Genomic DNA, 23,675 nt, shown 5'->3' on the forward strand with positions numbered 1-23,675 from the left:
ATGCTCTGAGGCTATACTAGGCAGCAAGAGCAGTAGGTGGCCCATGATGACATCAGAGGCAAAGAGCCAAGAGCTACCTTTCTGCCAGGAGCTGGGACCAGGTGGGCGTTTCAGTGGCCCTGCGTGAGGAACTGGACACAGGAAGCCCTGGAGAGAGGAGGCAGAGGTGTGAGCATCAGGAGCAGTGGAGGGCTTAACAGTGGAAACGGGCCTCTGAAGGCCGCTCAAGCCTTCAGAGCCGGAAGAATGTAAGCTGGGCTGCAATTGTGCTGTGATGTGATCTGCTGTTTAGAGAGTTCCTCAGCCAAGCATGGGCTGCTGGTCAGGGGCAGGGACTGAGAGCGTGCCATGAGCTGTGGGGTGGGCCCCGAGAGGGCACTGGCGGGAAGATGGCAGGAACCAGGTTTAGAGCAGCCCGGCACCTCTGGACATCTGGAGAGCCTCTCGCTGAGGCCTGTGGCCTGATTTCTCAGTGTTTCAGGGAACAGACTGCTGATGGAAAAGTTCTGCACCCCCAAGGGCTTGGGCGGTGCCGGGGAGGTTACCACTGGTGTTTGCTGAAGGCTTGAAGACCCTGGGCCCAGGCCCAGGCCCAAGCAAGGCAGAGGGGGGAGGTCCAGTGAGACATGAGAAACACCCAGGGTGAGGTACACAGCATGTGGGAAACAGGCTCAGTGAGTGTGTGCAGCTGTGTGTGTATATATGTATACATATATGTGCTCATGCTCATGCATATATAGTCCATGCATGTTCATGTGTTTGCATATATCATGCACATGTTCTTGTATAGTTCTGTATTGCACATGTGTGTATGTGTATTTTATGTGTGCCCTTATATGTGTGGGTATGCTTTACATATACAAGCTCATGTGTGTATTGCACGTATGTAGTTCTGTGTATGGGTATGTATTGTAGGTGCTCCTGTTTATTACATGTGTGTGCTTGTATGTATGGTGTTTATTCTGTAAGCTGCTGCATGGGGGTGTGTATTGCATTGCTCCTGTCTGATGGTGTGTGTGTTTGTGTGTTGCATGTGCACACATATGTGTTCCGGGGCCAAAGGAGTAACTGCAGTGTGGCAGCTGAGGCTTGGACTGTGGAGCAGACGCTGTTGGGGTGGGTGCGTCCCAGCAGTAGCTTTGCAGGGGGGCTGTTGGTGTCCCGACGCCCTTCCCAGCCGCTACCCTCTTCGCAGCCCTGAGTTTGCCATTCCTGCCTTGGGTAGTATCACTGTCTCAGTCAGGGTTTCCATTGCTGCTGTGAAACACCAGCACCAAAAAGCAAGCTGGAGAGGAAAGGGTTTACTCAGCTTTCACTTCCAGATCACAGTCCATCACTGGAGGAAGTCAGGACAGGAACTCAAGCAGGGCAGGAACCTGGAGCAGGAGCTGATGCAGAGGCCATGGAGGGTGCTGCTCACTGGCTTGCTCCCATGGCCTGCTCAGCCTGCTTTCTTACAGAACCCAGGACCACCAGCCCAGGGATGGCACCACCACATGGGCTGGGCTCTCCTCTATTGATCACTAATTGAGAAAGTGCCTTACAGCTGGATCTCATGGAGGCGTTTCCTCAACTGAGGCTCCTTCCTCGCTGATGACTCCAGCTTGTGTCAAGTTGACACACAAAACCTGCCAATACACTCACACTGGCTCAGGTGTAGACAACTGGGTCATTTCCAGATCTAAGGATTATGTTTGTAGATATAAGAACGTGACCTGTATTAATCTGAAAAGCAAGCAAGCAGTAGTCCTGACAGAGCCAGCCTAGACAGGAAGGAGAGGATCCACAGCAGGGTGCCGGGGCCTCAGAGGCCTGGATGCTGTTCCCCACAGGGAACCTGTCCTCAGCTGAGCTTGGGTGCAGGGCCTGCATGTAGCCTCAGCTCCTAGCCTGCCTGGCTTCTCTAACAGCTGCTGGCTGCTGAGTTCCATTGTCAGCAGAACAAGAGGACTTTAATGAGGTCTGTGACATCTGCAGCTGATCTCTCTGACAGGCAGGGGTGGAGCCGTGTGGGTCCCTCTGGAGAAGAGTCTCCCTTGCCATTGCTGCTTTGTTCAGCCAGAACCCTTGTAGCCTTTCTCTTGCTGTCTAAGGGACCCCAATGTCCAACTGTGCAGGACACAGCTAGCATCTCTGTCCCTCTCTGAGCCACTGGAAAAGACTGGCCAGCAACTACTCATTCTGGGGCCCAGAATTCTAGTGGGCAGGGACCCGTGCTGACTTCAGCTCAGTGAAGAGGTCTCAGGCAGCCCCACAAGAGCCACGATGTCCTCATGTATTTGCAGACGAGGACCCTGAGCCGAGGGAGGAAATGCTCCCCCCCATCTGCAGACTGGGTCTCCCTGTGCACCTCTCCCTACATTGTCCCACTAGTTGTCACAGGTCTTGAGACTGTTCCTAACACTCGTTTTCCTTCCTTTTTTGGAGACAAGTCTCAAACTCACTATGTAGCTGCGGGTGGAATTGAACCCGTGATGTCCTGCCTTGACCTCTGAAGGCCTGGGATTACATGCTGCAATATCACTCTTCTGGGTTTTTGATTGGTTCATTGGTTCGTTGTTGGTTTGCTTTGGTTTTGGTACTAGGGACTGAATCCAGGGCCACAAAGCAACTCTGCTCCCATCTTAATGCTTGAGATACGGTCCTCTCACTGCTAAGGTCCCATTAGCACCCCTGGCACCCAAAGGTTCCCAGATGACCAAAATGGCATTGCCTGAGGCTGACCCCAGCAGTTAGCCCTCTCCTGTTCTCACTCAGCAGCTGGAAAGCTATTTACTTAATTCGACAAAAAGGGATTATTAACAAATTGTATAGCAATGCTGGGAAAAGGCAGGGACAAGAATGAGTTACAAAACCCAGCAGAGCCAGCTCAGAGCAAAGCCACAGGCTGCACCTGCTGAGCTCTGGCATCTTAGAGACCTCCTGGGACCTCGGCACCATCCCTGCTGGGGCTTCTCCTGGTGCTCCGGGAAGGTGACCCCCACTTTTGAAAGATTCAAGCAAGTCATTTCCTCCAAAATTTTTCGAAACAGCCACACAAAAAGTGTCCTCTCTCTCTCTCTCTCTCTCTCTCTCTCTCTCTCTCTCTCTTCTGTGACAGTCGATAGGGAGCCCAAAGTGCCAAGGTGGGGCCAGAAGAATAAAAAGATGGGAGGAAATAGCATCTTCATTTTCCTTGTCCGTTCCAGGGGAAGAAAATGAAGGTCAGGAGGTTTCATCCAAAAGCAGTTTGGTTAGATCTTCTCGTTCTCAGTTTTCTCTTTTGTTTTGTTGTTGTTGTTGTTGTTTTTTAAATAGCCCCCAAAGGAAATTCTAGATTTAAGACCTTCCTTAAGCCAGAGAATGGTTGGAACTGTGAGCTCCGGGCTCTAGTCTCAGTTTATTTCTCCTATTGATATTTTCTCAACATCAAGGGCTCCTTGGAGGGGAAACAAGATGATTGCAGCAACTTGTGCTAAATATTTAATCCCCGGCTTCGTCATTACTGCCATCTCTCTCTTTTTTTATTACCGTTAAATAAATTGACAGGCTACGTCGATGAGGGATCTGGAAAGCCCCATTTCATTCTACTTAGTTGTTCTCTGAGCTGAACGGCGGTTCTGAAATCATGGGAGGCCTCTTACCTCAGACAAGTCCGCTCCGGGCCATTTTATTTGATTCTATTTATTTGGGTACCTGGTCTCAAAATTTAAAAGTGAAAAGAAAGCTAGGGGTGTGTCTCAGTGGTAGAATCCCCCAATGGGGGGCTGGGCTGCGGCTTAGTGGTAGAACACCTGCCTAGAATCCCCCAGTGAGGGGCTGGGGTGTGGCTCAGTGGTAGAATCCCCCTGTGAGGGGCTGGGGTGTGGCTCAGTGGTAGAATCCCCCTGTGAGGGGCTGGGGTGTGGCTCAGTGGTAAAGCCCTTGCCTAGAATCCCCCTGTGAGGGGCTGGGGTGTGGCTCAGTGGTAGAGCTCCTGCCTAGAATCCCCCTGTGAGGGGCTGGGGTGTGGCTCAGTGGTAGAGCCCCTGCCTAGAATCCCCCAGTGAGGGGCTGAGTGTGGCTCAGTGGTAGAGCCCCTGCCTAGAATCCCCCAGTGAGGGCTGGGTGTGGCTCAGTGGTAGAGCTCCTGCCTAGAATCCCCCTGTGAGGGGCTGGGGTGTGGCTCAGTGGTAAAGCCCTTGCCTAGAATCCCCCTGTGAGGGGCTGGGGTGTGGCTCAGTGGTAGAGCTCCTGCCTAGAATCCCCCTGTGAGGGGCTGGGGTGTGGCTCAGTGGTAGAGCCCCTGCCTAGAATCCCCCAGTGAGGGGCTGAGTGTGGCTCAGTGGTAGAGCCCCTGCCTAGAATCCCCCAGTGAGGGCTGGGTGTGGCTCAGTGGTAGAGCTCCTGCCTAGAATCCCCCTGTGAGGGGCTGGGGTGTGGCTCAGTGGTAGAGCTCCTGCCTAGAATCCCCCAGTGAGGGGTTGGGGTGTGGCTCAGTGATAGAGCACCTGCCTAGAATCCCCCAGTGAGGGGCTGGGGTGTGGCTCAGTGGTCACCTGCCTAGAATCCCCCAGTGAGGGGCTGGGGTGTGGCTCAGTGATAGAGCACCTGCCTAACATGTATGAAGCCCTGGGCACAACCCCCAGCACCATAATTAAACAGCAGGACAGGTGTGACTCTGGACCCCTGGGCTCTGGAGAACAGATTCTCCATAGATACCCAGAAATCATCCTGGGTCTTTGGGAGCCAGGAATCTTCTTGGAGTCATTGGGACCCTGCATTGTGGCAATTTTTAGCACTGAACTCAGGTCCCCCTGCCTATTTAGACACCCCTCAGCTGTCTAGGATACTGGCCACATGACAGCCGTGACTCAGTGGGCATGGAGTCTGGCTTGAGTGCAAACCTCATACCTGTGGGTAAGGAAAGGTAGTGGGGCCCCCTCTGAGGGGCTGCAGTTCTTGAAGAGCCCTGGTGCAAAACACCCCCCCAGCCTCAATGACCCTGCCAGTGTCCATTTCCCTCCATAGTGGTATCCTGACAAAGGGCCGCCATCTAGCATTAGTACTGCCAGCAAGTGCTGGCACGGGATGGCCTCCAAGCTGGCCAAGCCCAGGCTTCTTGAAGGTGCCACACCTGGGAAAGCTCACCTATCTTGGCCTTGGAGCTCCTCTGGAGACTGAGAGGTCTGAGGGCACTCAGGCCATCTCGGCAAGCAGCAATGTAGGCACACAGGCAGGCTGCCCATGGCCTTCAAGGATCCTCCAGAGGCAGACAGCAGGAGTTATCTTACCAAAGGACCCCTCCTCCCCACTCCTGACGTACCGGGACCTGGCTGATTTCAAGAGTGGGGCACACAGAGTCACACACTCCCACTCCCCCACAGTGAGAACTTTACCTACTCACAGTGGCTCTTGGCACGTGTTCCTACCCATGCACAAAAAGCTGTGACCTATCACTACCTCTCCCCCACCCCCTCCCCTGGGACTCCCTGCCTCTGTCTCTAACCCACAGCCTGTAGGAAGACCAGCAAAGAACAGCCACCTGTCCAGGCCCACAGGTACCACTCCTGCCTGCAGGCATGGTTCGCTACAGCTTAGACATGACCCATCTGTGTTCTACCCTAGAGCCTGATGGGTAAGCACAGTGCCTGAGACTTCAGACAAGACCAGTACACAATGGCACCCATGAGGCTGAAATGAGAAATGCCAGATTTGGCATGAAGCATCTCTGTACGCACCAGGACTGAAGGTCACAGGGAGCTTCTGCCAAGGAGAAGCCCCCTCACCTTTCCAGAAGCCATTCACTTTCAGAAAGCCTGGTATTAAATAGCTTAATATATCTCCCTAATGACAAGGGGGGCTGTTTTCTGCTGTGTGAGTGACAGGAAGATTACTGGAGGCAGAAAGGCTGGTTTCTGCCTCCACGCCTTCATTTGGTGAGTCAGGGACCCACTGTGCACTTAGCAGGAAAGGGGGTGCTTTTGTCTTCCTTGAGATTTTGTGTCCTTAGCATCAGCCCCAGGGTAGGGAATGCCCAAGTCACTAGCTCCTAAGCCCAGGAACCTCTTTTTATTTGGGTGAGGGTGAGGGTGAGTGTGTGTGTGTGTGTGTGTGTGTGTGTGTGTAGGCTCAAGAGCCATCCTCATCTCGATGAGGTCTCTTCACTGATCTGGAACTCACCAGTTAGCCTAGATTGGCTGACCATCAAGTCTTTTTCACATGGGTTTTGTGGGGGATCAAACTCGGGTCTTGATACTCTCAAAGGAAGCACTTTTCTTTACTAACGCATCAGCCCACCCCCAGCCCTGTGCCCTCATTCTGCAGTAGTCCTTGAAGATGTGAGTAAGTATGAATTGGGGGATGAGGTGGGTGCCCGGGTTTTCCAGTGCTCCTCTTACATTCACACCTTCTTATGCATGGGAGCTGAGAGGGAAATGAGGTGCTGAACACAGAAGAAAAACCCTGGGAAGACAAAAGCAGGGATGGAGAGTGATGAGGCCATGTGCCAACGGACAGTTGCCGCCTCTGGACGGAGCTGCCCTGCCCAGCCTTGAACCTGGACACCTCTATCATCCAGACAGGATAAGTTTCTTTTAGTTTAAATCAACAGCGAAGCGTCAGGCTGGCCCTGGAGGCCTCAGGTGGACAGGGTGCGGGTTGGTGGCTGTGCTGACAGCCTCTCTGGCTTCGCAGTTTCCCAGCTGGAGTCCTGTGCCCCCTTCTCTGAGCTCCAGATCCCCTCCTCTGTTGAAAGCTTCGTCGAGCAGATGAGGCAGCACACTCAGTGTCCCAAGGACCACGCACAACACCTATAAGTTGCTCTGTGCTTGTTCAGTTATCAACAAGCTGATAGACACAGGGATTGTGAATGATTGCAGAGGTCCACAGAGGCCTGCTGCCACTGTAGGCAGGCAGGGACAGGCTGGTCCCAGCCGGTTCTCTGTCCTCTAGCCAGGCATCACTGCTGCCTCAGCTGGCCCCAGCATGGGCAGCCAGCCCTGGGCCCAGACTGGGTCTGTAGACAGTGCAGCGCTGTGGCTCAGTGCCAGGACTTGGGGTGTCAGCCGACTCAGCTACAAAACTTGGCCCTGCTTCTTCCCAACCTGGAGCATATGGAGCAGGTTATTTCCTCGCGATGTCTTGGTTTCCTTAGCTATACCATAAGGAAAATGCTGTCAAGTTCGGAGCAGCGTGTGCTGAGTTTCTTCTCCCCTCTGAGGAGCCGTGTCTCGGACCCGTGGAGGTTCTAATGTGGGTCGCTGCGGGATCATTGTGCAGCCCTGTGCTTGCACAGGGCTCATTCTCAGTTTACTCTGAATAAGCACAATTAACACTTACTGTGTTTTCATTAAAGCTTAGAGAAGTTGTTCTAACAGGGTTTTAGGTGTTTTCAGCCTCAGGGGCAAGGTAAAGAGGCTGTAAACAGTCGCTCACCTGCCGATGCCTGACTTTCTAGTGCCCATTGGGGACCGCTGTGGCCCTCGGAGTAGGAGCTGTGGGATTTTTAAGCATCACCATGGTAGGCCTTTTTGCACACCTTGCTTGGCATTTCCCAGGTTTCCTCTCTCCTTAATTCAAGGTCATCAGATCTTGTTAGGACAACTGCGCCACTAACTGCTCGGTCCTTGGGTCTCCACTGGTCTTGGCTGCAGCTGGGGGTGGCTCTAGTCTGGGGGGACTGTCACAATGCCTCATGGCTCCTCCAGATCCTTGCTGGTACCCCCGCACAGTGACCTACACAGACCAAAAGGCAAGTCTCCAAAAGTCTCCCACAGGCCCTTCCTACTCCGAGCTGTTGGTGCAGAGCCCATATGAGGACGTAGAGGGGACAGACAGCCCAGCCCAAGTACTACTGTGAGGCTGTGGGGCCCGACCATGCTGCCAGGGCACAGGGTCCACGAATCTTGTCTTGAATCCCCCTGAGGCGCACTGCCAGTGTCCACTGCAGTGCATTGAGAATGGCTCATGGGACGCTCACATCTCGGAGGTTCCTGAAGGGTTGAAACAGTGTCACAAGTCCTCAGCACAAGCTGTGAACACCCATGCTTATAAGGACATGGTCCCCCAACTTCAGCTCCTCCTATAAAGGAGGAGCTGCCACTCCACTGTGCTGTCATCCACAGTCCTGGGGCACATACGTGGGCCATGATGACCACACGCCAAGTCCCTCCCAGATGAGTCCTGGTGGAGAATTCTTTCATTCCGTGTGTGCGTGTGTGCGTGTGTGCGTGTGTGTGTGTGTGTGTGTGTGTGTAGATTTTGCTTTCTCTGTAGCCCTTACCTGACCAGGGACTCCTTAGGAAAGCCAGGAACTTATGGCCATCTTTTCTGTCTGCCTCCTGAGTGCTGGGTTACAGGAGCGCACCACCATGCCTGGCTAGCCACTCATTTATTTTCACTCTCTGCTGTGAACTTAAAGCCTTGCTTATCCCCCTGACACCCCCCCCCCCCCACACACACACACATACACACAGAAAGCACAGCAGGCTGCCCTTTCGGAGCTTGTTGGGTGATCATACCTCCCACTTGCTGAGATGGCTGTGTCGCTCCGGCTGGTGGCAGCCTGCCCAGCCACAGTGAGGCCATCTGGCTGGACCTAACCTAAGGGCCAACCTGGGTCACAGCTCCCAGCCGAGTTAAAGACCCCTCCTGTTCCAGGAAGCACATATCCTGGTGGCCCTGTCCTTCCCCTGGGCCAGGCAGTTCCTTGTTCTGGGTACCCAGCCAGCTGCCTGTCTGATAACATCTTTCCTCCTGAAGGTGAAGGCCCACCCTTGCACCTGCCCGCCATACCTGATTGCTCGTAGGCCTTGCGTGCCGGGGTGCACCAAATCTGTGCTCTGCCCAGGGCACGTTGGCTCCAGTACTTTTCCAAAGCGCCGTCCTGAAGTTGGCCGGCAGCAGAGGCTCTGTCTTTGCTCAGCAAAAGGAGGCCAGTGTCTGCCTCCCAGAGGTAACAGTGGCCGGGGGTGAGGCGGCAGGTCTCTCAAGAGACATGAGGAGAAATCCAGGTCTCATAGCCACACTGGCTCTGGAGATCTCTCTGTATGTCACCATTCAGTAGCCTGGGCTAGCCCCTAGCAACTTATGACTCTGAAGCCTGGCTGCCCACTGGGAGCTCTGCTAGGTGCCAGGCAGAAGGCGGTATTGTGGACAGTGGAGAGACTGACTCTTCAAGTGTCCTCCAAAGAAGGGAAGCAATTCTCTCTTCCCACCTGATCTCAGTTGCAGACCTAACCCAGTAGCCCCACAGGGAGCCACCTTGTCAGCATCTTCCAGGATGTCCAGCTTCTCCCATTCTTGCCTCACCTGAGCCTACGTCCATGGGAAACTGCCCAGCTGACCCTGAGAACCTGGAGTAGTTCTGTCTTGAGGCCTCCTCTACACAGACCAGTCACTGCCTTGAAGGACACGGGCCACCATAAAGAGAGATAGCATGGCCACTACGCAGCCTCAAGGACAGGACTGCTGAACTGAGGGGAAATCCCTATGTCTGAGTGGAAAGAAGCCAACCTGTTGGGTGACAGCCCCGGAGTTGTCACTTGGGGAGCTGGGAGGGCAAGGGGACAGGTTCTATGTCTTGGCCCACTTTGGTTCCCTCGTGTGCATGCTGGTCATGACCTCATGTAACTGGCATCAAGTCCAGTTACGTGGATGCTGGACTCAGAGAGTCTGGAAGATCTGAAGTCTTGGGGCTTCCAACGTGCCAGTGGGCCACTGGTCCCCAGAGTCTGGTAAAGGGTTGGGAATGGCAGAGCCTCCAGCTCTGAGCAAGGCCCTGATCCCACAGAACCCTGTCCACCAGGAGCTCATGGTAGACTCTGTGCTGTTGGGAGATTATAGGCGTCCTTGGAGCTGAGAACAGGCAGTCCAGTATTCATTATGAACGATGAGGGGCCAGCCTACGGGACCAGGGCTTCAGTGGGATGCCCATAGCAGTGGCCCTGATGTTGGTTGTATGAAATTATAGAAACCTGCTAAACTGCAGCTTCCTCATCCAGCATTAGTACTCCGGCCCAACAGGTCAGAAGTGGTTTGTGGGGAGCCCTCATTTGTACACACCCTGCACACACACATCCCCAGGGGTGATTTGGCTTCTGGTAACCTCGGCATCTGGCTTTAAGAGGACCTGATCCCTAAGTTGTGGAAGCTTTCCATAGCCACAGTCATGTCACCTGAGTACTCGAGAGATCAGGGGCACCGGAAGCCCACGTGGTTGCTGGACTCAGGGAGTCTGGAATAAACTGCCTCCAGGTGGAGTGCAGTAAGAGCCAGAGGATGGCTGGGGGCCTGGGGAAAGGAGTCCTGGCTTGCAGCCATTTGGGGAGCATCGGGGGACCCTTTCTCCTTTTCCTTACCTCTACCTGGAACCCTTCTTGTACTCTGTGTTATTGAGCAAAAAGGGAAAGTGAGGCGTGAGGGACAAATGCTGTTCATGACTCTCCTTGGGGGCAGGGTTCCACAGGGCAGCATTTTTGATCCCTCTGGAAGGGAAGAAAGAACAGAACGCCAGGAGTCCCGGGTCAGAACGAACGTGGAGTGCCCAAGAGGCATTTAAAACAAGAAGGGAGCACCTCTGAACAGAACACACTTCTACGAACCTTCGGGCTATTCCAGGAAAGGAGGTACCTAGGAGTCCGGGACACCTGCAGGCTGTAATGGGGGGTGGGACATCAGCCAGCTTCCTCGGAGCATAGAAGGCGGTGTCTGAACCCAAGGATGCGGAACCAGGAATCAGGTCAGGCCCAAGGCCCTTCCAGGGAGCCACAGAGCCCTAAGCCACCTGGATCTGAGAAATGCCACCTCCTCAAAGAAGCAGGCAGGATGAGGAAGGGAGAGGGTCAGATTGCGGGCAGGAAGGCCAGTCCCTGCTCAGCACCAGGGGCGACATTGCCTGGTTGTCCCAGGTCAGTGTGTGAAGGTGACCACGGGGTGACGGTCAGATGCCCGTTTGTTCTTTGTCCTCAAATAGCAGTTCTCAGGATCCCGAGAAGGGAACAGCCCCGTCCCCTGTGCTTCCACAAGAGCCTGGCTAACAATGCCCTCCAGTGTCACAGTGCCAGATCCTCCTGGGGAGGGTGCCCCCGCTCTGTCTCTGGCTGCCAGGATAAGACCTGCAGAGGAGTCAGCCAAGTCAGGCTTTCCAGAAGGCGAAGAGGGTACAGCACAGCAAAGGCCAGCTGTGTGGGTGGGTGGGTGGGGAGTGTCTCAGCTCTCCCCCCGGACATCCAGCAGGTGGGAGGAGGAGGGCTCACCTCGGCGAAAGGCTGTCCAGCTTGCGGGTTTTTGTTTTTTGTTTGTTTGTTTGTTTGTTTGTTTGTTTTTTAAGACAAGATCTCAAGTAGTCCAGGATGACCTTGAACTACTGTTTCTCCAGCCTCCACTGGAGTCTCCCAAGTACTAGGATCAAAGGTGTGCACCGTTCTACCTGGTTTCTGTGGCCTTGGGGGTAGAACCCAGTACCTCATGCGTGCTAGACAAATACTCCACCAACTGAGCCTTATCCTGAGCCCCACACAAGCCGTATTCTAATGACAGGATTTGTGTGCTCCAGGAGGAAAGTTGCTGATGTGTTCCTCCAGCTGTGAGGATCTCCAGTCCATGGGGCCATAGTCGGCTGCCTTCTCAAGGCCTCTCTTCACAGCTGGACCCGGAAGGCATCAGAGGGGCTTGTCTTAACCCCTTCTCTCCAAAGCTCCCCAGCAGCCTGCGCTGTAGGGTGTCTGTCACACACATGTGCCCAGTGTTAATGCACATGGAGTTCCTGTGTGTCTGTGTGACTGCACTGCTGTGTCAACATATGCATGCCTGCAGTGGGTGGTCAGAGCTTAGCCACCTCAGCCCTGCGTGGAGTCTCAGCAGCCATTGTCTGGCTCGACCCTCCCTGGTCCCAGGCGCCTCCTGCAGCTCCAGGGGGCCCTGTCCTCAGTGGTCACTGAGACCCACTGCAGCCATTATGCAAGCTTATCAGTCTCTTGGCCCCTCCCCCTCAAAACCTCTCACCTAGGGGGCTGGGGACATAGCTCAGCCATTAAAGTACTTGCTGGGCAAGCGGGAGGAGCTGACTTTGACCACACACCAGTGTAAAATGGGGGACGGAGGGTGCACATTTGTAACTCCAGCATAGGAAGGCCGAGACAGGCAGGTTCTTAGAGTGTCCTGCAGCCTTGTGAGTTCCAGGCCAAGGAGAGACCTGGTCAGGTGGACAAGCCTGGCCTGGGCACATACCTTTACTCTCAGCACTTCGGGTGAGTTGGGAGCCATCCAGGTCTAGATGGTGAGGTCCAGGACCGCCAGGGCTACATAATGAGAACCTGTCTGAAATAAACCAACAATAAGAAAAGCTAAGCGGTGGACAGCGCCTGAGAACAACACCCAGCGTTGCCTGTCGTGCTCCCACGCACATGTGTGAGGTCAGTGCCGTCCTCAGTCATCACCCTTCCAAGCCACGGGGTCCACACTGCCACCCCCCGACACACACTCAGCTGCCCACACTGGCTCCTGGAAGGCTGACGACGGTATGTTTGATCAAGTCTTGCTCAGGGAACTGTCAGAGGTAGTTGGCTACTGGCTGCTGCCTGAAGGTCACCCTAAGCCACAGGAGCCTTGTACACACCTTGTATGTAAATCTCCCCACTGGCCAGTGTGTGAGTCATTAGCCTCACCTGACTGTGGGGCTGAGGACTAAAGGGCCCAGCAACCTCAGCTGTGTCTGTAAGGAGAGATTTAAACCTGGAAGGTGTGTGGGGCTCCACTGTAGGCCTAGACTACCTGGCAGTGCCCACAGAACAGGGGTGATCCCCGGGTCCTTATTTGCGCACTTGGAAAAGAAAACAGCTGTGGCTGTTGAAAGAGCCATTCTGGGAGGTGAGTTCACACCTGTATGGCCTGGGGTAGAAGCAGGGAGCCAGGGAGGGTCCAGATAGCATGCTAGAAGCAGTGCTCCAGACAGGACAACGGGCAGCGACAGGCTAACAGTTCCGCATTGGTCAGGTCAGATTGCATCAGTGGGAGCCCTTTGATTCCTGTGGAAAGGCGCTGACCTTTCAAAGCTACCTGGCTCCTATCTTTGGCTGGCAAGGACACAGGGAGGGTCAAGAGCCAACCCTTCCAGGACTGTGTGCTGCTCACTGTGGGAGGCAGAGGTGCCCAGAGAGGATAGCTAAGCCAGTGGCATGCATGCATACACGCACGTGTACACACACACACACACACATACACACACACACACACACACACGGTTGGGGGAGGGAATGTGGCTGAGACCCAATCTGACCAGCCAATCACATACCTGTGAGTCCAGGCTGGGTACACGGGAGTGCTGGCCAGCACCAACTGACCTTTGAACTTCCTGACTGAGGAAGAGCGCTGTGGACATCTGAGAGCTCAGGATGATCCCAAGGAGAGTCAAGACCTCATGACTTTTTTTATAGGAAGGGTTCCTAGGTTGAGAGGTTTGCTGCAAGGGTTCTGAAGATTGAAGACACCTCTGGTGCTGCAGAGGGCTTTGTGTGGTCATGGATGTGACACCGGACTCTGTCTGAGAGCTGGCTATGGCCAACACACGCCACTTTGATTGCTCTGACGAGGGGTATACACATGCGTGGTGCAGAGGCAGCCTCACTTTCCTCATGAGCAGATTCTGACCTCCCCAGTGTGCCTGGTGGTGCCTCCCTGTGCACTCTTCTGGACAGCCTCAGAGGGCCCTGCTTCATGCTCTGCCATCCGAGAAAAGGTACCAGGGCAGGACTAGCCCGTTTGGCAGGAGTGTGCTGTATACGAGAGGAGGCAGGGACTGCTCTGCTGGGCTGCCTCCATCCCTCTGGGGCCAGGGCAGAGATCTTCCAACCACTCAGCCTTGCTGAATGAATGAGCACACAGCCATAGGGACAGAGAGACAGGACCCGACAGGCCGAAACCCAGGGCTCCTGCTCTTTACCCAGACCCCCTGCTGGTGAGGTTTCTCAGGCTGTGCCAGGAAAATCATGTGACCTCACCTGGCATAGAGTGTGACTGTGTCGGTGCTGGACACAGTCACTGAGGAATACAGGAAAGTGACCAGCAAAACAGATGGCTAGAAAGCCTTAAGTCTCGTGGAGTTAGTGCCTTGAAAGTGTAAGTGGGAGTTTAAATAATTTAGTGTGTGTATATGTGTGTATGCATGTGTGTGCCTGTGTGTGCATCTGGATTCCAGAGTCAACTGCAGGTTTCGTCCTTAGGCACCATCCCCCTCGGTTTTGCTTGTGTGTTTGTTTGGGTTTTGGTTTTCCAAGACAGGGTTTCTCTGTATAGCCTTGGCTGTTCTGGACTCACTTTGTTAGACCAGGCTGGTGTCAGTCTGCCTGCCTCCCTGAGTGTGGGATTAAAGGCATAGGCCACCGTGCTTGGCCCACCTTGTTCTTTTTCCCTCTCACTTGCCGGAAACTCGCCAGTGGGCCCCCTGGATCTTCCTGCCTTCCCAGAACTGGCCTTTTAAATGTGGGTCCTGGAGATCAAGTTCGGTTCCCTATGCCTCCATAGTGTGCACTTGAGTCATCACGCCATCTCGCCACTGCCTATAATTTACTATTTAAAGAAACATAGGCTTGTTTATTGGGGGAACAATCTGCCTGCCGCAGCACATGAGGAGGTCAGAGGACAATTTATAGGCATTGGCTTTCTCCTGCCGCATGGGTCCTGGCAGCAAGCACCTTCATCCGCTGAGCAGTCTCGCTGGCCCTGTCGTTTAACCCTTGACGATGCTCCCCCGACAGCTGGTTTGCAGAGCCCCTGGAAATACATGTACCAGCTACATCCTCCCCTCAGCTTGTCCCTTCAACCCAGAGGTCCCCTCTGTGACACACTCTTTCTGTCTCTCTGTGTTCCACAGGCAGACGAGGGAGCAGGAGACGCCACCCGACTTCTTTTATTTCTCTGACTACGAGAGGCACAATGCAGAGATCGCTGCCTTCCACCTCGACAGGTGAGTCCCCTCCGTCAAGAGCCACCGGGTCTGGATTCTTCTGTGTACCCACGCAGAGCATCCACAGAGAGGCACAGGCCTGGCCTTGGGAATCTATGGGGCCACCATCGTTGCCTGTATAACTGCTCCATACTAAACCATCACAGGTACATCAGCGTGCATGTGTGTGTGCCTGTGTGTGTGTGCATGTGTGTGTGCCTGTGTGTGTGTGCCTGTGTGTGTGCCTGTGTGTGTGCCTGTGTGTGTGCCTGTGTGTGTGTGCATGTGTGTGTGTGCCTGTGTGTGTGTGCATGTGTGTGTGTGCATGTGTGTGTGTGCCTGTGTGTGTGTGCATGTGTGTGTGCCTGTGTGTGTGTGCATGTGTGTGTGCATGTGTGTGTGTGCATGTGTGTGTGCCTGTGTGTATGTGCATGTGTGTGTGCCTGTGTGTGTGTGCATGTGTGTGTGCCTGTGTGTGTGTGCATGTGTGTGTGCATGTGTGTGTGTGCATGTGTGTGTGCCTGTGTGTGTGCCTGTGTGTGTGCCTGTGTGTGTGTGCCTGTGTGTGTGTGCATGTGTGTGTGCATGTGTGTGTGTGCCTGTGTGTGTGCCTGTGTGTGTGTGCCTGTGTGTGTGTGCATGTGTGTGTGCATGTGTGTGTGTGCATGTGTGTGTGCATGTGTGTGTGCCTGTGTGTATGTGCATGTGTGTGTGCCTGTGTGTGTGCATGTGTGTGTGCATGTGTGTGTGTGCATGTGTGTGTGCCTGTGTGTGTGCCTGTGTGTGTGCCTGTGTGTGTGTGCATGTGTGTGTGTGCCTGTGTGTGTGTGCATGTGTGTGTGTGCATGTGTGTGTGCCTGTGTGTGTGCATGTGTGTGTGCCTGTGTGTGTGCCTGTGTGTGTGCCTGTGTGCAGCACATCTACCTCTGTGCATGCTTGTAACGACTGCAGGAGAACCTCAGGCATCCTCAGGAGCTGCCCACTATTCAGAATGCTTGCTGGCCTGGAACTCTCCAAGTAGGCTAGGCTGGTGGCTGACTGGCTAGGGAGCCCCCGGAATCCCCGTCTCTGCCCCAGCATGTGCCACTAGACACTACCAGGGACAGAACTCGGACTAAGCTGCCTCCCCAGCCCTGCACACCAGTCTTACAGACCAGAAAAGGTGAGGCCTCGGGAGAGCCACCAGCACCCCCAACCAGAGCCAACCTGCCCTCCTTGCATTTAAGATCCTGGCAGGCACCCGCCTGCCCCCTGCAGGGTTCCTCCAGCAGGGAACAGCAGGGGTAGATAGTAGATAGTACATCATTTGGAATTAAGGGAAAAGGGGTAGAGACGTGCTGGGCATTGGAAGGCACCGTGGAGGAAACGGTGTTTTTGTTACACTAGCTGGGACAGCCTTGACCCAGCACAGCCCAGTTCACTCTAGGCTCCGCGTGGCCCTGTCTGTGCCCTGAGGAGTTGTTCAGAGGCCTGACCCTGGGGACGCCTCTGAGGGGTACAGAGGGACCTCTGCCCAGGCAATAGCACAGAGATAAGGCTCTCCATTTCCTGCCTCGAGACCCTCCCAACTCCACCACAGCCATGGCTAGACATTGATCTTAACTCAGCTGTCATGAATCTGGCTACACTGCAGAGCCCAGGCTCCATCTTAGCCCCATGAGCCAGAATCTGCTTTCTCACAGGATCCTGGGAGACCAGTGTCTATCGCAAACCTTACCTGGGAACTAGAAATCCCCAGAAGCCAGACAGTTAAGCATCCCAGAAAGCCTTTCTGTGACAATGGTGACTCCACACCATGGTCGCTCGGGTTCCCCCGTGAGGCTGGAGAGATGACCGTGTTGGTAAAGTGTGTGTACATGGGGTCTGTCCCCAGAACCCCTGTGGAAAGAGTGTACATGGGGGCACACTCTTACAATTCCAGTGCTGGAGAAGTAGAGACACGAGGACTTCTGGGGCTTGATGGTCACTCAGTGTAGCTCGGTGAGTTCCAGGCTGCTAAGAGACCGTGTCTCAAAAACAAGGGTGACTGCTTCTGAGGAATGACCTCATTGCTGTACCCACGTGTGTGCACCCACACATGGGCACACACATGAAGAAAGTCAGGAAGCTTGAGGCGGCAGGGTGCTGGCTATAGCTGTCCTATGAAGCCCAGGGGCCCCTCACCTCGGGAAGGCGCTCTGTCCTTCCCTTCTGTCCACCCCTCCACGGGGAACAACTCGTCTCTACATCCTGTGTCAGCAGGAAAAGCTAGCATCGGGCATCTCCATTTAATTAAGCAAGCGGCAGTGTGTGCAGAAAGAGCCCCATTAAGAGTGGGTAATTTAATTTAATTTCTTTTTAAATTTAGCCCTGGAATGAGGGCACATTTTAGTTATCGAGTTGCCTGGCAGGGACAGAGTCAATGAATGAGGCGTAGAGGCTTCAATCCTTCTGGGATGCACACTTTCCTGGCACCAACTGATGGTTCTGGGCTGTGCTGAGCCTGAGAGCCTCGTGAGGCAGAAGCCCGGAGACGATGGTAGAGCAGCTGGCCTCTGCAGACAGTGAGACCAGCCTGAGAACATAACGGCTTTTTTCCCGCCTTTCCCCTCCAGGATCCTGGACTTCCGCAGAGTTCCCCCAGTGGCTGGCAGGATGATCAACATGACCAAGGAGATCCGGGATGTCACTCGGGATAAGAAGCTATGGAGAACCTTCTTTGTGTCTCCAGGTAGCTGGGGATGGGATAGGAAGGGGGTTCCCGTGTGCCTTAGGTCACGTGCCGGCCTTGGTCAACTCTAAAAAGGGGAGGGGTTAGATGAGTCTTCCTGTTGTTCAGATAAAATATTCTGACAGAAGCACCCTGAGGAAGGAAGGGTTTACCTGGCTCTCGGTCTGAGGGTGCACAGTCCATCATGGTGGGGAAGGCATAGTGGCAGGAGCTGAGGCGGCTGCTCACATTGTATCCACACTGAGGAAGCAGAGAGAGGGATGACGGTGCTCAGCTCACTCTCTCCTTTTCATTCACTGTGGGATCTTAGCCCATGGAATGGTGCCACACGCCCTGAGGGTGAGTCTTTTCGCCTCAGTTAACCTAATCTGGAAACAACGCCTTGCTGTGTAGCCCAGGCAGGTCTTGAACTCATGATCCTCCTGCCTCAGCCATCAAAAGTGCTTGACGTAGTCAATGCCTCTACACCTCATTCATTGACTCTTGCCGCTACAGCTGGCCTGCTGAGTGGTTTTAGAACTCCAGTCTCTCTTGGAAGCCTCTGGTAGCCTGGCCTCCAGAGCCCTGCTCCCCCAGACCTTTCCAGGTCAAAAACAAAAACAAACAAACAAAAACAGCCAGTGGGACTGTCACCTGGAGATGTGACGAGCGGCTTTTCTCTGTGGATAGAGCAGCTAGCCACAGGTCTGGGTGCCTTGAAGGTCGACACTAGACACCTTGCTTTTCACACACTGAGACGTGTGGCTACTCACGTTGGTGTGGTACTCACACCAACGAGACTTCAGTCTTCACACTGTGAATCCCACGTGCACACAGAAACCATGTCATGCTGTGCTTGTCTCAGCGGCTAGGGTAACCATGATGCTTGGGCTCAGCTGGCCCTGTCTGAGCTCTCTGTGGCCCAGGCCTGTGACAGGCTTCTTATTTCAGGGCCCTCCGATGCCTCGCTGAGCTCTGAAATGCCCACCTGCTGTGTTATTGTGTGTTGTTTGTTGTTTTTCTTTGGTGTGTATGTATGGTGTCTGTATGTGGGGAGGTATGTAGTGTGGGTGTGAGTGTGTATGTTTGTGTGTGCATGTATGGTGTGTGGTGTGTGTATAGTGTGTGTATGATATATGTGTGTGTGCACAAAGTTGACGTCAGGTACATAACTCAGCCGCTCTCCACTATAACTGAGCTAAGGTTTCTTTTTGAGCCAAAATTTCAGCAGTCCTTACTCCACCAATTGGCCAGCTTACCCGAAATAACCCTGGCGCTGCCTCCTGGGTAATAAGGCAACAAGCGGCCACCATGCCAACCGAGCTTTTTTGTGGCTCAGAACTCCAGTCCTCATGTTTGCCAGTGAACACTTTGTCCACTGAGCCACGCCTTAGGCCTTGTGGTTTTGAGATGGGGTCTCGTGTGGCCCAGGCTAGCCTGGAACTCTCTAGGTCGCCAGGGATGACTTGAACTCCTGATTCCTGCCTTCACCTCTCAAGTGCTGGCCTGACAGGTGTTGTTGGTTGGTTGGTTGGTTTGTCTTTGCTTTGTTTTGTGCTGCGGAAGGAAACTGGGCCTTCATTCATGCCAACCCAGCACTCCACCAACTGAGCTACACCCCAGCCTACACTGCACTGAGAGAATTCCTGCGAAGAAGAGTGCGGGGGCGGGGGAGGGGCAGTGCAAAGCAGCTGCCCCCTGGGAGCCACACTCTCTTGATGGTGCAGGCGGGCAGGCGGGCAGGCGGGCAGGCGGGCAGGCGGGCAGGCGGGCAGGAGCTCCTCTGTGCCTCACACCCCTGCAGTTCCTGCAGATACATCCAATTAAGGCCCTCATTAGCTCTATCTTCAGTCTTGGCGGGCGCACAAAAGCCAACCTAAACGCTCTGCTGATTGGCACTAGAGGTTCTTTTCCTAGCTGCATTCATAAATGTGTCAGAATTGAGGCCATGAACCCACGCCCTGCTTAAGCGCTCTTCCACCATCCACCAGCTCAGATTCCATTAATAAGAGAAAACAGGGGTGCTGGGGAGCTGGCCCGGCGGGTGAGAATGCTTACTGCATACTCGTGAGGCTGTGAGCTCAGGTGCCCCCACCTCCCACCCCGGCACACACACAACCGCTGGGCATGGACCCTCCCATGCCTGTAACCTCAGTGCTGTGGGAAGTGGAGACGGGAGAGTCACTGGGATTCCAGCTCCAGGGAGAAATTTGTCTAAGGGTGTAACAGGTGGAGTGCTTGACAGGGCACCCTGTGTCTTTCTCTGGCCTTCCTGCACACACGCACAAACACACACAAATAGAATTCCTTGAGTAGCTGGAGACACATGTTCATCTTCCTTTGGACCCTTGTCCCTGCTCTCTTATGACCATCCATCAAGAGCTGGACAATCCCGGATGGACAGCCTCTGGGGTTGGTTCTACCAGAAGCCTATCCCTCATAGTTGCTTGGGCCTACCAGACCGCCGTAGATGGGGACATTCTCTCAAAGAGCTGGAGCTCCCCTCTGCCTGGGACCCCGGGTTTCTGCTAATATCCCCACCTTGGCCCTGCCTGCCTCAGCCACCGGGACTGGCCCTGGTGGCCAATAGTTCCTGCAGCCCCAGATAGCCTAGCATCTCTGTCATCCAAACCCAGCTTCTTCCACTGGCCACAGGGACCGACCACCATACCTCAGGAATGTTATCTGTTAGACACCTGGGCTTCGCTTGGAGGCCTTACTGCCTCCTGTCCTTTGCTGCATAGTTTGATGCAGCTTGTGTGTGTGCTCACTCACATTTGTAGCACTCATTTTTATGTGTGTGCGCACGCTCATTCATGCCTCGATGCACTCGTGTGTGCGCCCTCACTCGTGTGTGTGTGTGTGTGTGTGCCCTCACTCGTGTGTGTGCCCTCACTCGTGTGTGTGCCCTCACTCGTGTGTGTGCCCTCACTCGTGTGTGTGCCCTCACTCGTGTGTGTGTGTGTGTGTGCGCCCTCACTCGTGTGTGTGTGTGTGTGTGTGCGCCCTCACTCGTGTGTGTGTGTGTGTGTGTGCGCCCTCACTCGTGTGTGTGTGTGTGCGCCCTCACTCGTGTGTGTGCCCTCACTCGTGTGTGTGCCCTCACTCGTGTGTGTGCCCTCACTCGTGTGTGTGCCCTCACTCGTGTGTGTGCCCTCACTCGTGTGTGTGCCCTCACTCGTGTGTGCGCCCTCACTCGTGTGTGTGTGTGTGTGTGCGCCCTCACTCGTGTGTGTGTGTGTGTGTGTGCGCCCTCACTCGTGTGTGTGTGTGTGTGTGTGCGCCCTCACTCGTGTGTGTGTGTGTGTGTGCGCCCTCACTCGTGTGTGTGTGTGTGTGTGTGCGCCCTCACTCGTGTGTGTGTGTGTGTGTGTGTGTGCCCTCACTCGTGTGTGTGTGTGCCCTCACTCGTGTGTATGTGTGCCCTCACTCGTGTGTGTGCCCTCACTCGTGTGTGTGTGTGTGTGTGCCCTCACTCGTGTGTATGTGTGCCCTCACTCGTGTGTGTGTGCGCCCTCACTCGTGTGTGTGTGTGTGTGTGTATGCCCTCACTCGTGTGTGTGTGTGTGTGTGTGCCCTCACTCGTGTGTGTGTGTGTGTGTGTGTGCCCTCACTCGTGTGTGTGCCCTCACTCGTGTGTGTGTGTGTGTGTGCCCTCACTCGTGTGTATGTGTGCCCTCACTCGTGTGTGTGTATGTGTGTGTGTGTGCGCCCTCACTCGTGTGTGTGTGTGTGTGTGTGTGTGTGCGCCCTCACTCGTGTGTGTGTGTGTGTGTATGTGTGCGCCCTCACTCGTGTGTGTGTGTGTGTGTGTGTGTGTGCGCCCTCACTCGTGTGTGTGTGTGTGTGTGTGTGTGTGTGCGCCCTCACTCGTGTGTGTGTGTGTGTGTGTGTGTGTGTGTGTGTGTGTGTGTGTGCGCCCTCACTCGTGTGTGTGTGTGTGCTGCTTCACATTACCTATTTGCATTGGGTGTGTTCGTGTACACACATCTGGGGACCAGAGGACATCCTTGGCTGTCCTTCCTCAGGTGATGTCCACCTTGTTTTTTGAACCAGGGTCTCTCACCGGAACCCGGAGCCCACCAATGGCACTAGGCTCGCTGGCCAGTAAGCCCCATTTATCCCCCGTCCCCACGACCCCAGCCCTGGGATCACAGGCACGTGCCCCCGCTTTCAGCTTTTTATGTGGGTTCATGAGGGTGGATCAGGTTGCCATGCTTGTGTGGGAGAGCACTCACTGATTGAATCCTCTCCCCCAGCCCTGACTGCAACCTTTATGGTGATTTTCGTCCCATTCTCAGAGGCACCTCTGTTTGGCAGAATGGGTGACATGCAGTTACTCAGCGCCCTGCACTTCAGCTCAGGCCTCAGGCCTGGGCCGTCAAGTGAGGACAGGAAATAAAGACGATCCTGGGCAGGCCAGACAGGGGTCTAAATGCCAGTGGCTCAGGCACTGCTGAGACTGTTCCCTTCCGAGGCCACACAGGATGGACCACCCAGCCTTCAGGCTAGTGGCAGGAGACTCGCGCCTGCAGCTGTGGGCCCAGCTAACACAGCGCCAGAGCTCTCAGATAGCTCGTGGATGGTGGGACAGGCATGGGGAAGCCACAGCTGGGGACACAGAGGGACTGCAGGCTACCTCCTGACCAGCGATGCCGGAACCTCTGCCCAGTGGGGAGGGTCCCGGTGTCCCTGGTGCTCTTGTGAGCCTCTCCTGCTTCCCTAGCCTGGACGGGTCTACTCAGAAGGTGTCATCTTGTCCCCATCTTATAACAATGGCATTTCATGTGTACGTGGGCTTGTTTGCAGGTATGTGAGTACCTGTGGGAGGGTGTGTGCACATGTGAGCTCGTGTGTTTGTACACAGAAGTCAACCGTGGCTACTATTCCACACGAGCCTTTAACCTTGATTTTTGATGTAGGGTCTCTCTCTGTGGTCTGCAGCTCACGAGGTCCAAAGAACCTCCTCCCTTCCCTCTCTGTTCCTCAGTGCCGGGACTAAAAGTGTGTGCTACACCCAGTTTTTTTGTTTTTTGTTTCGTAACGTGGGTTTAGAGAATGGACCTCAGATCTGCCTGCTTCTCCAGCAATGTCTTAACTGGCTACTTCCCTGGCCTTCCATGTAGTATTTAAGATTCCGTACAGACATCTGTGAATTAAGTCCCTCCACCACCAGGACAGGGCCCCTGGCCTCCAGTCTCTTGCCAGGCCATGCTGCCCTCTGCCTTAGCTGGGTCACTGTGCTCTCTGCTGGGGTCCACTTGGGGACCCACGGGTGGCCTCTTTGCTTTGGTTCTGCGACTTGGCACTGTGACTTCAAGATCTGGCCATGCCACCTCGAATGTCCGCAGGGTCAGCCCTGTCTCCCTGGGGAAGATTTGCCAGCAGTAGCATTCCATATCCGGCTTGGTGCTCCACCTGCTGCCGCCATTGGGTGGGTGCGATTGAGGAAGTCACCCGACAGGGATTAGAGGAGCCAGGGCAGACAGAAGCAAGGCAGGGACTCACTAGACCATGCTTCTTTAGCCTAAGGCCCCCAGAAGCCCCTCTGAAGGACGGGAAACTGCTCATGAGGGTATATGGGGTTCCAGCAGCTGTCATAGATGAGGACTTCTGAGACAGGAGCCATCAGGGTCAGCCACTGCAGAAACCGTGAAGGATTCTGGGTTTTGTGTGGTTTTCACGTCTGTTTTGAGCATGAACATGCACAAGCAGGTGCACGTGGAACCTGTGGATCAGTCTGGCATCAACCAGTCAATGTCGGGCGTCTTCTTCAAGCTTTCTCCACCTTGGTTTTTAAGGCAGGGTCTTTCATTGAACTGAAGCTTACAGAATCAGCTAGGCTGGCTGGCCATTTAGCCCAAGGGATCCAACCATTTCCACCTTCCCTAAAGCTGGAATTACAGGCATGAGCCATCATGCCCAGTGTTTGTGCTGTTGTTGTTTTTATGTGGGTTCTGGGGAGCTAGCTTAGCTTTGTAAGGCCCTTGTTTATTTTTAATAAACAGAGTATGGAACTAAATACTCATCTGAGGAGAAAAGACACATCATTGGTGTGAGTCTCCCTCCCATCCTAGGCAGGGG

At 54.4% G+C, this 23,675-nt stretch overlaps 1 protein-coding gene across 1 annotated transcript in view; it reads left to right on the top strand.

Annotated features, from left to right (window-relative positions):
• The window catches only part of Fam20c (FAM20C golgi associated secretory pathway kinase), a 53,821-nt gene that overhangs the window by 22,252 nt on the left and 7,894 nt on the right, over window positions 1–23,675 (top strand). The window contains exons 4-5 of the mRNA XM_021640728.2: window positions 14,831–14,923; window positions 17,497–17,612. Coding sequence (XP_021496403.1) covers window positions 14,831–14,923; window positions 17,497–17,612 — 209 coding nt within the window. The remainder of the gene's footprint in view (window positions 1–14,830; window positions 14,924–17,496; window positions 17,613–23,675) is intronic.

This window comes from Meriones unguiculatus, chromosome 15 (genome assembly GCF_030254825.1).
Source record: "Meriones unguiculatus strain TT.TT164.6M chromosome 15, Bangor_MerUng_6.1, whole genome shotgun sequence".
NCBI lineage: Eukaryota > Metazoa > Chordata > Mammalia > Rodentia > Muridae > Meriones > Meriones unguiculatus.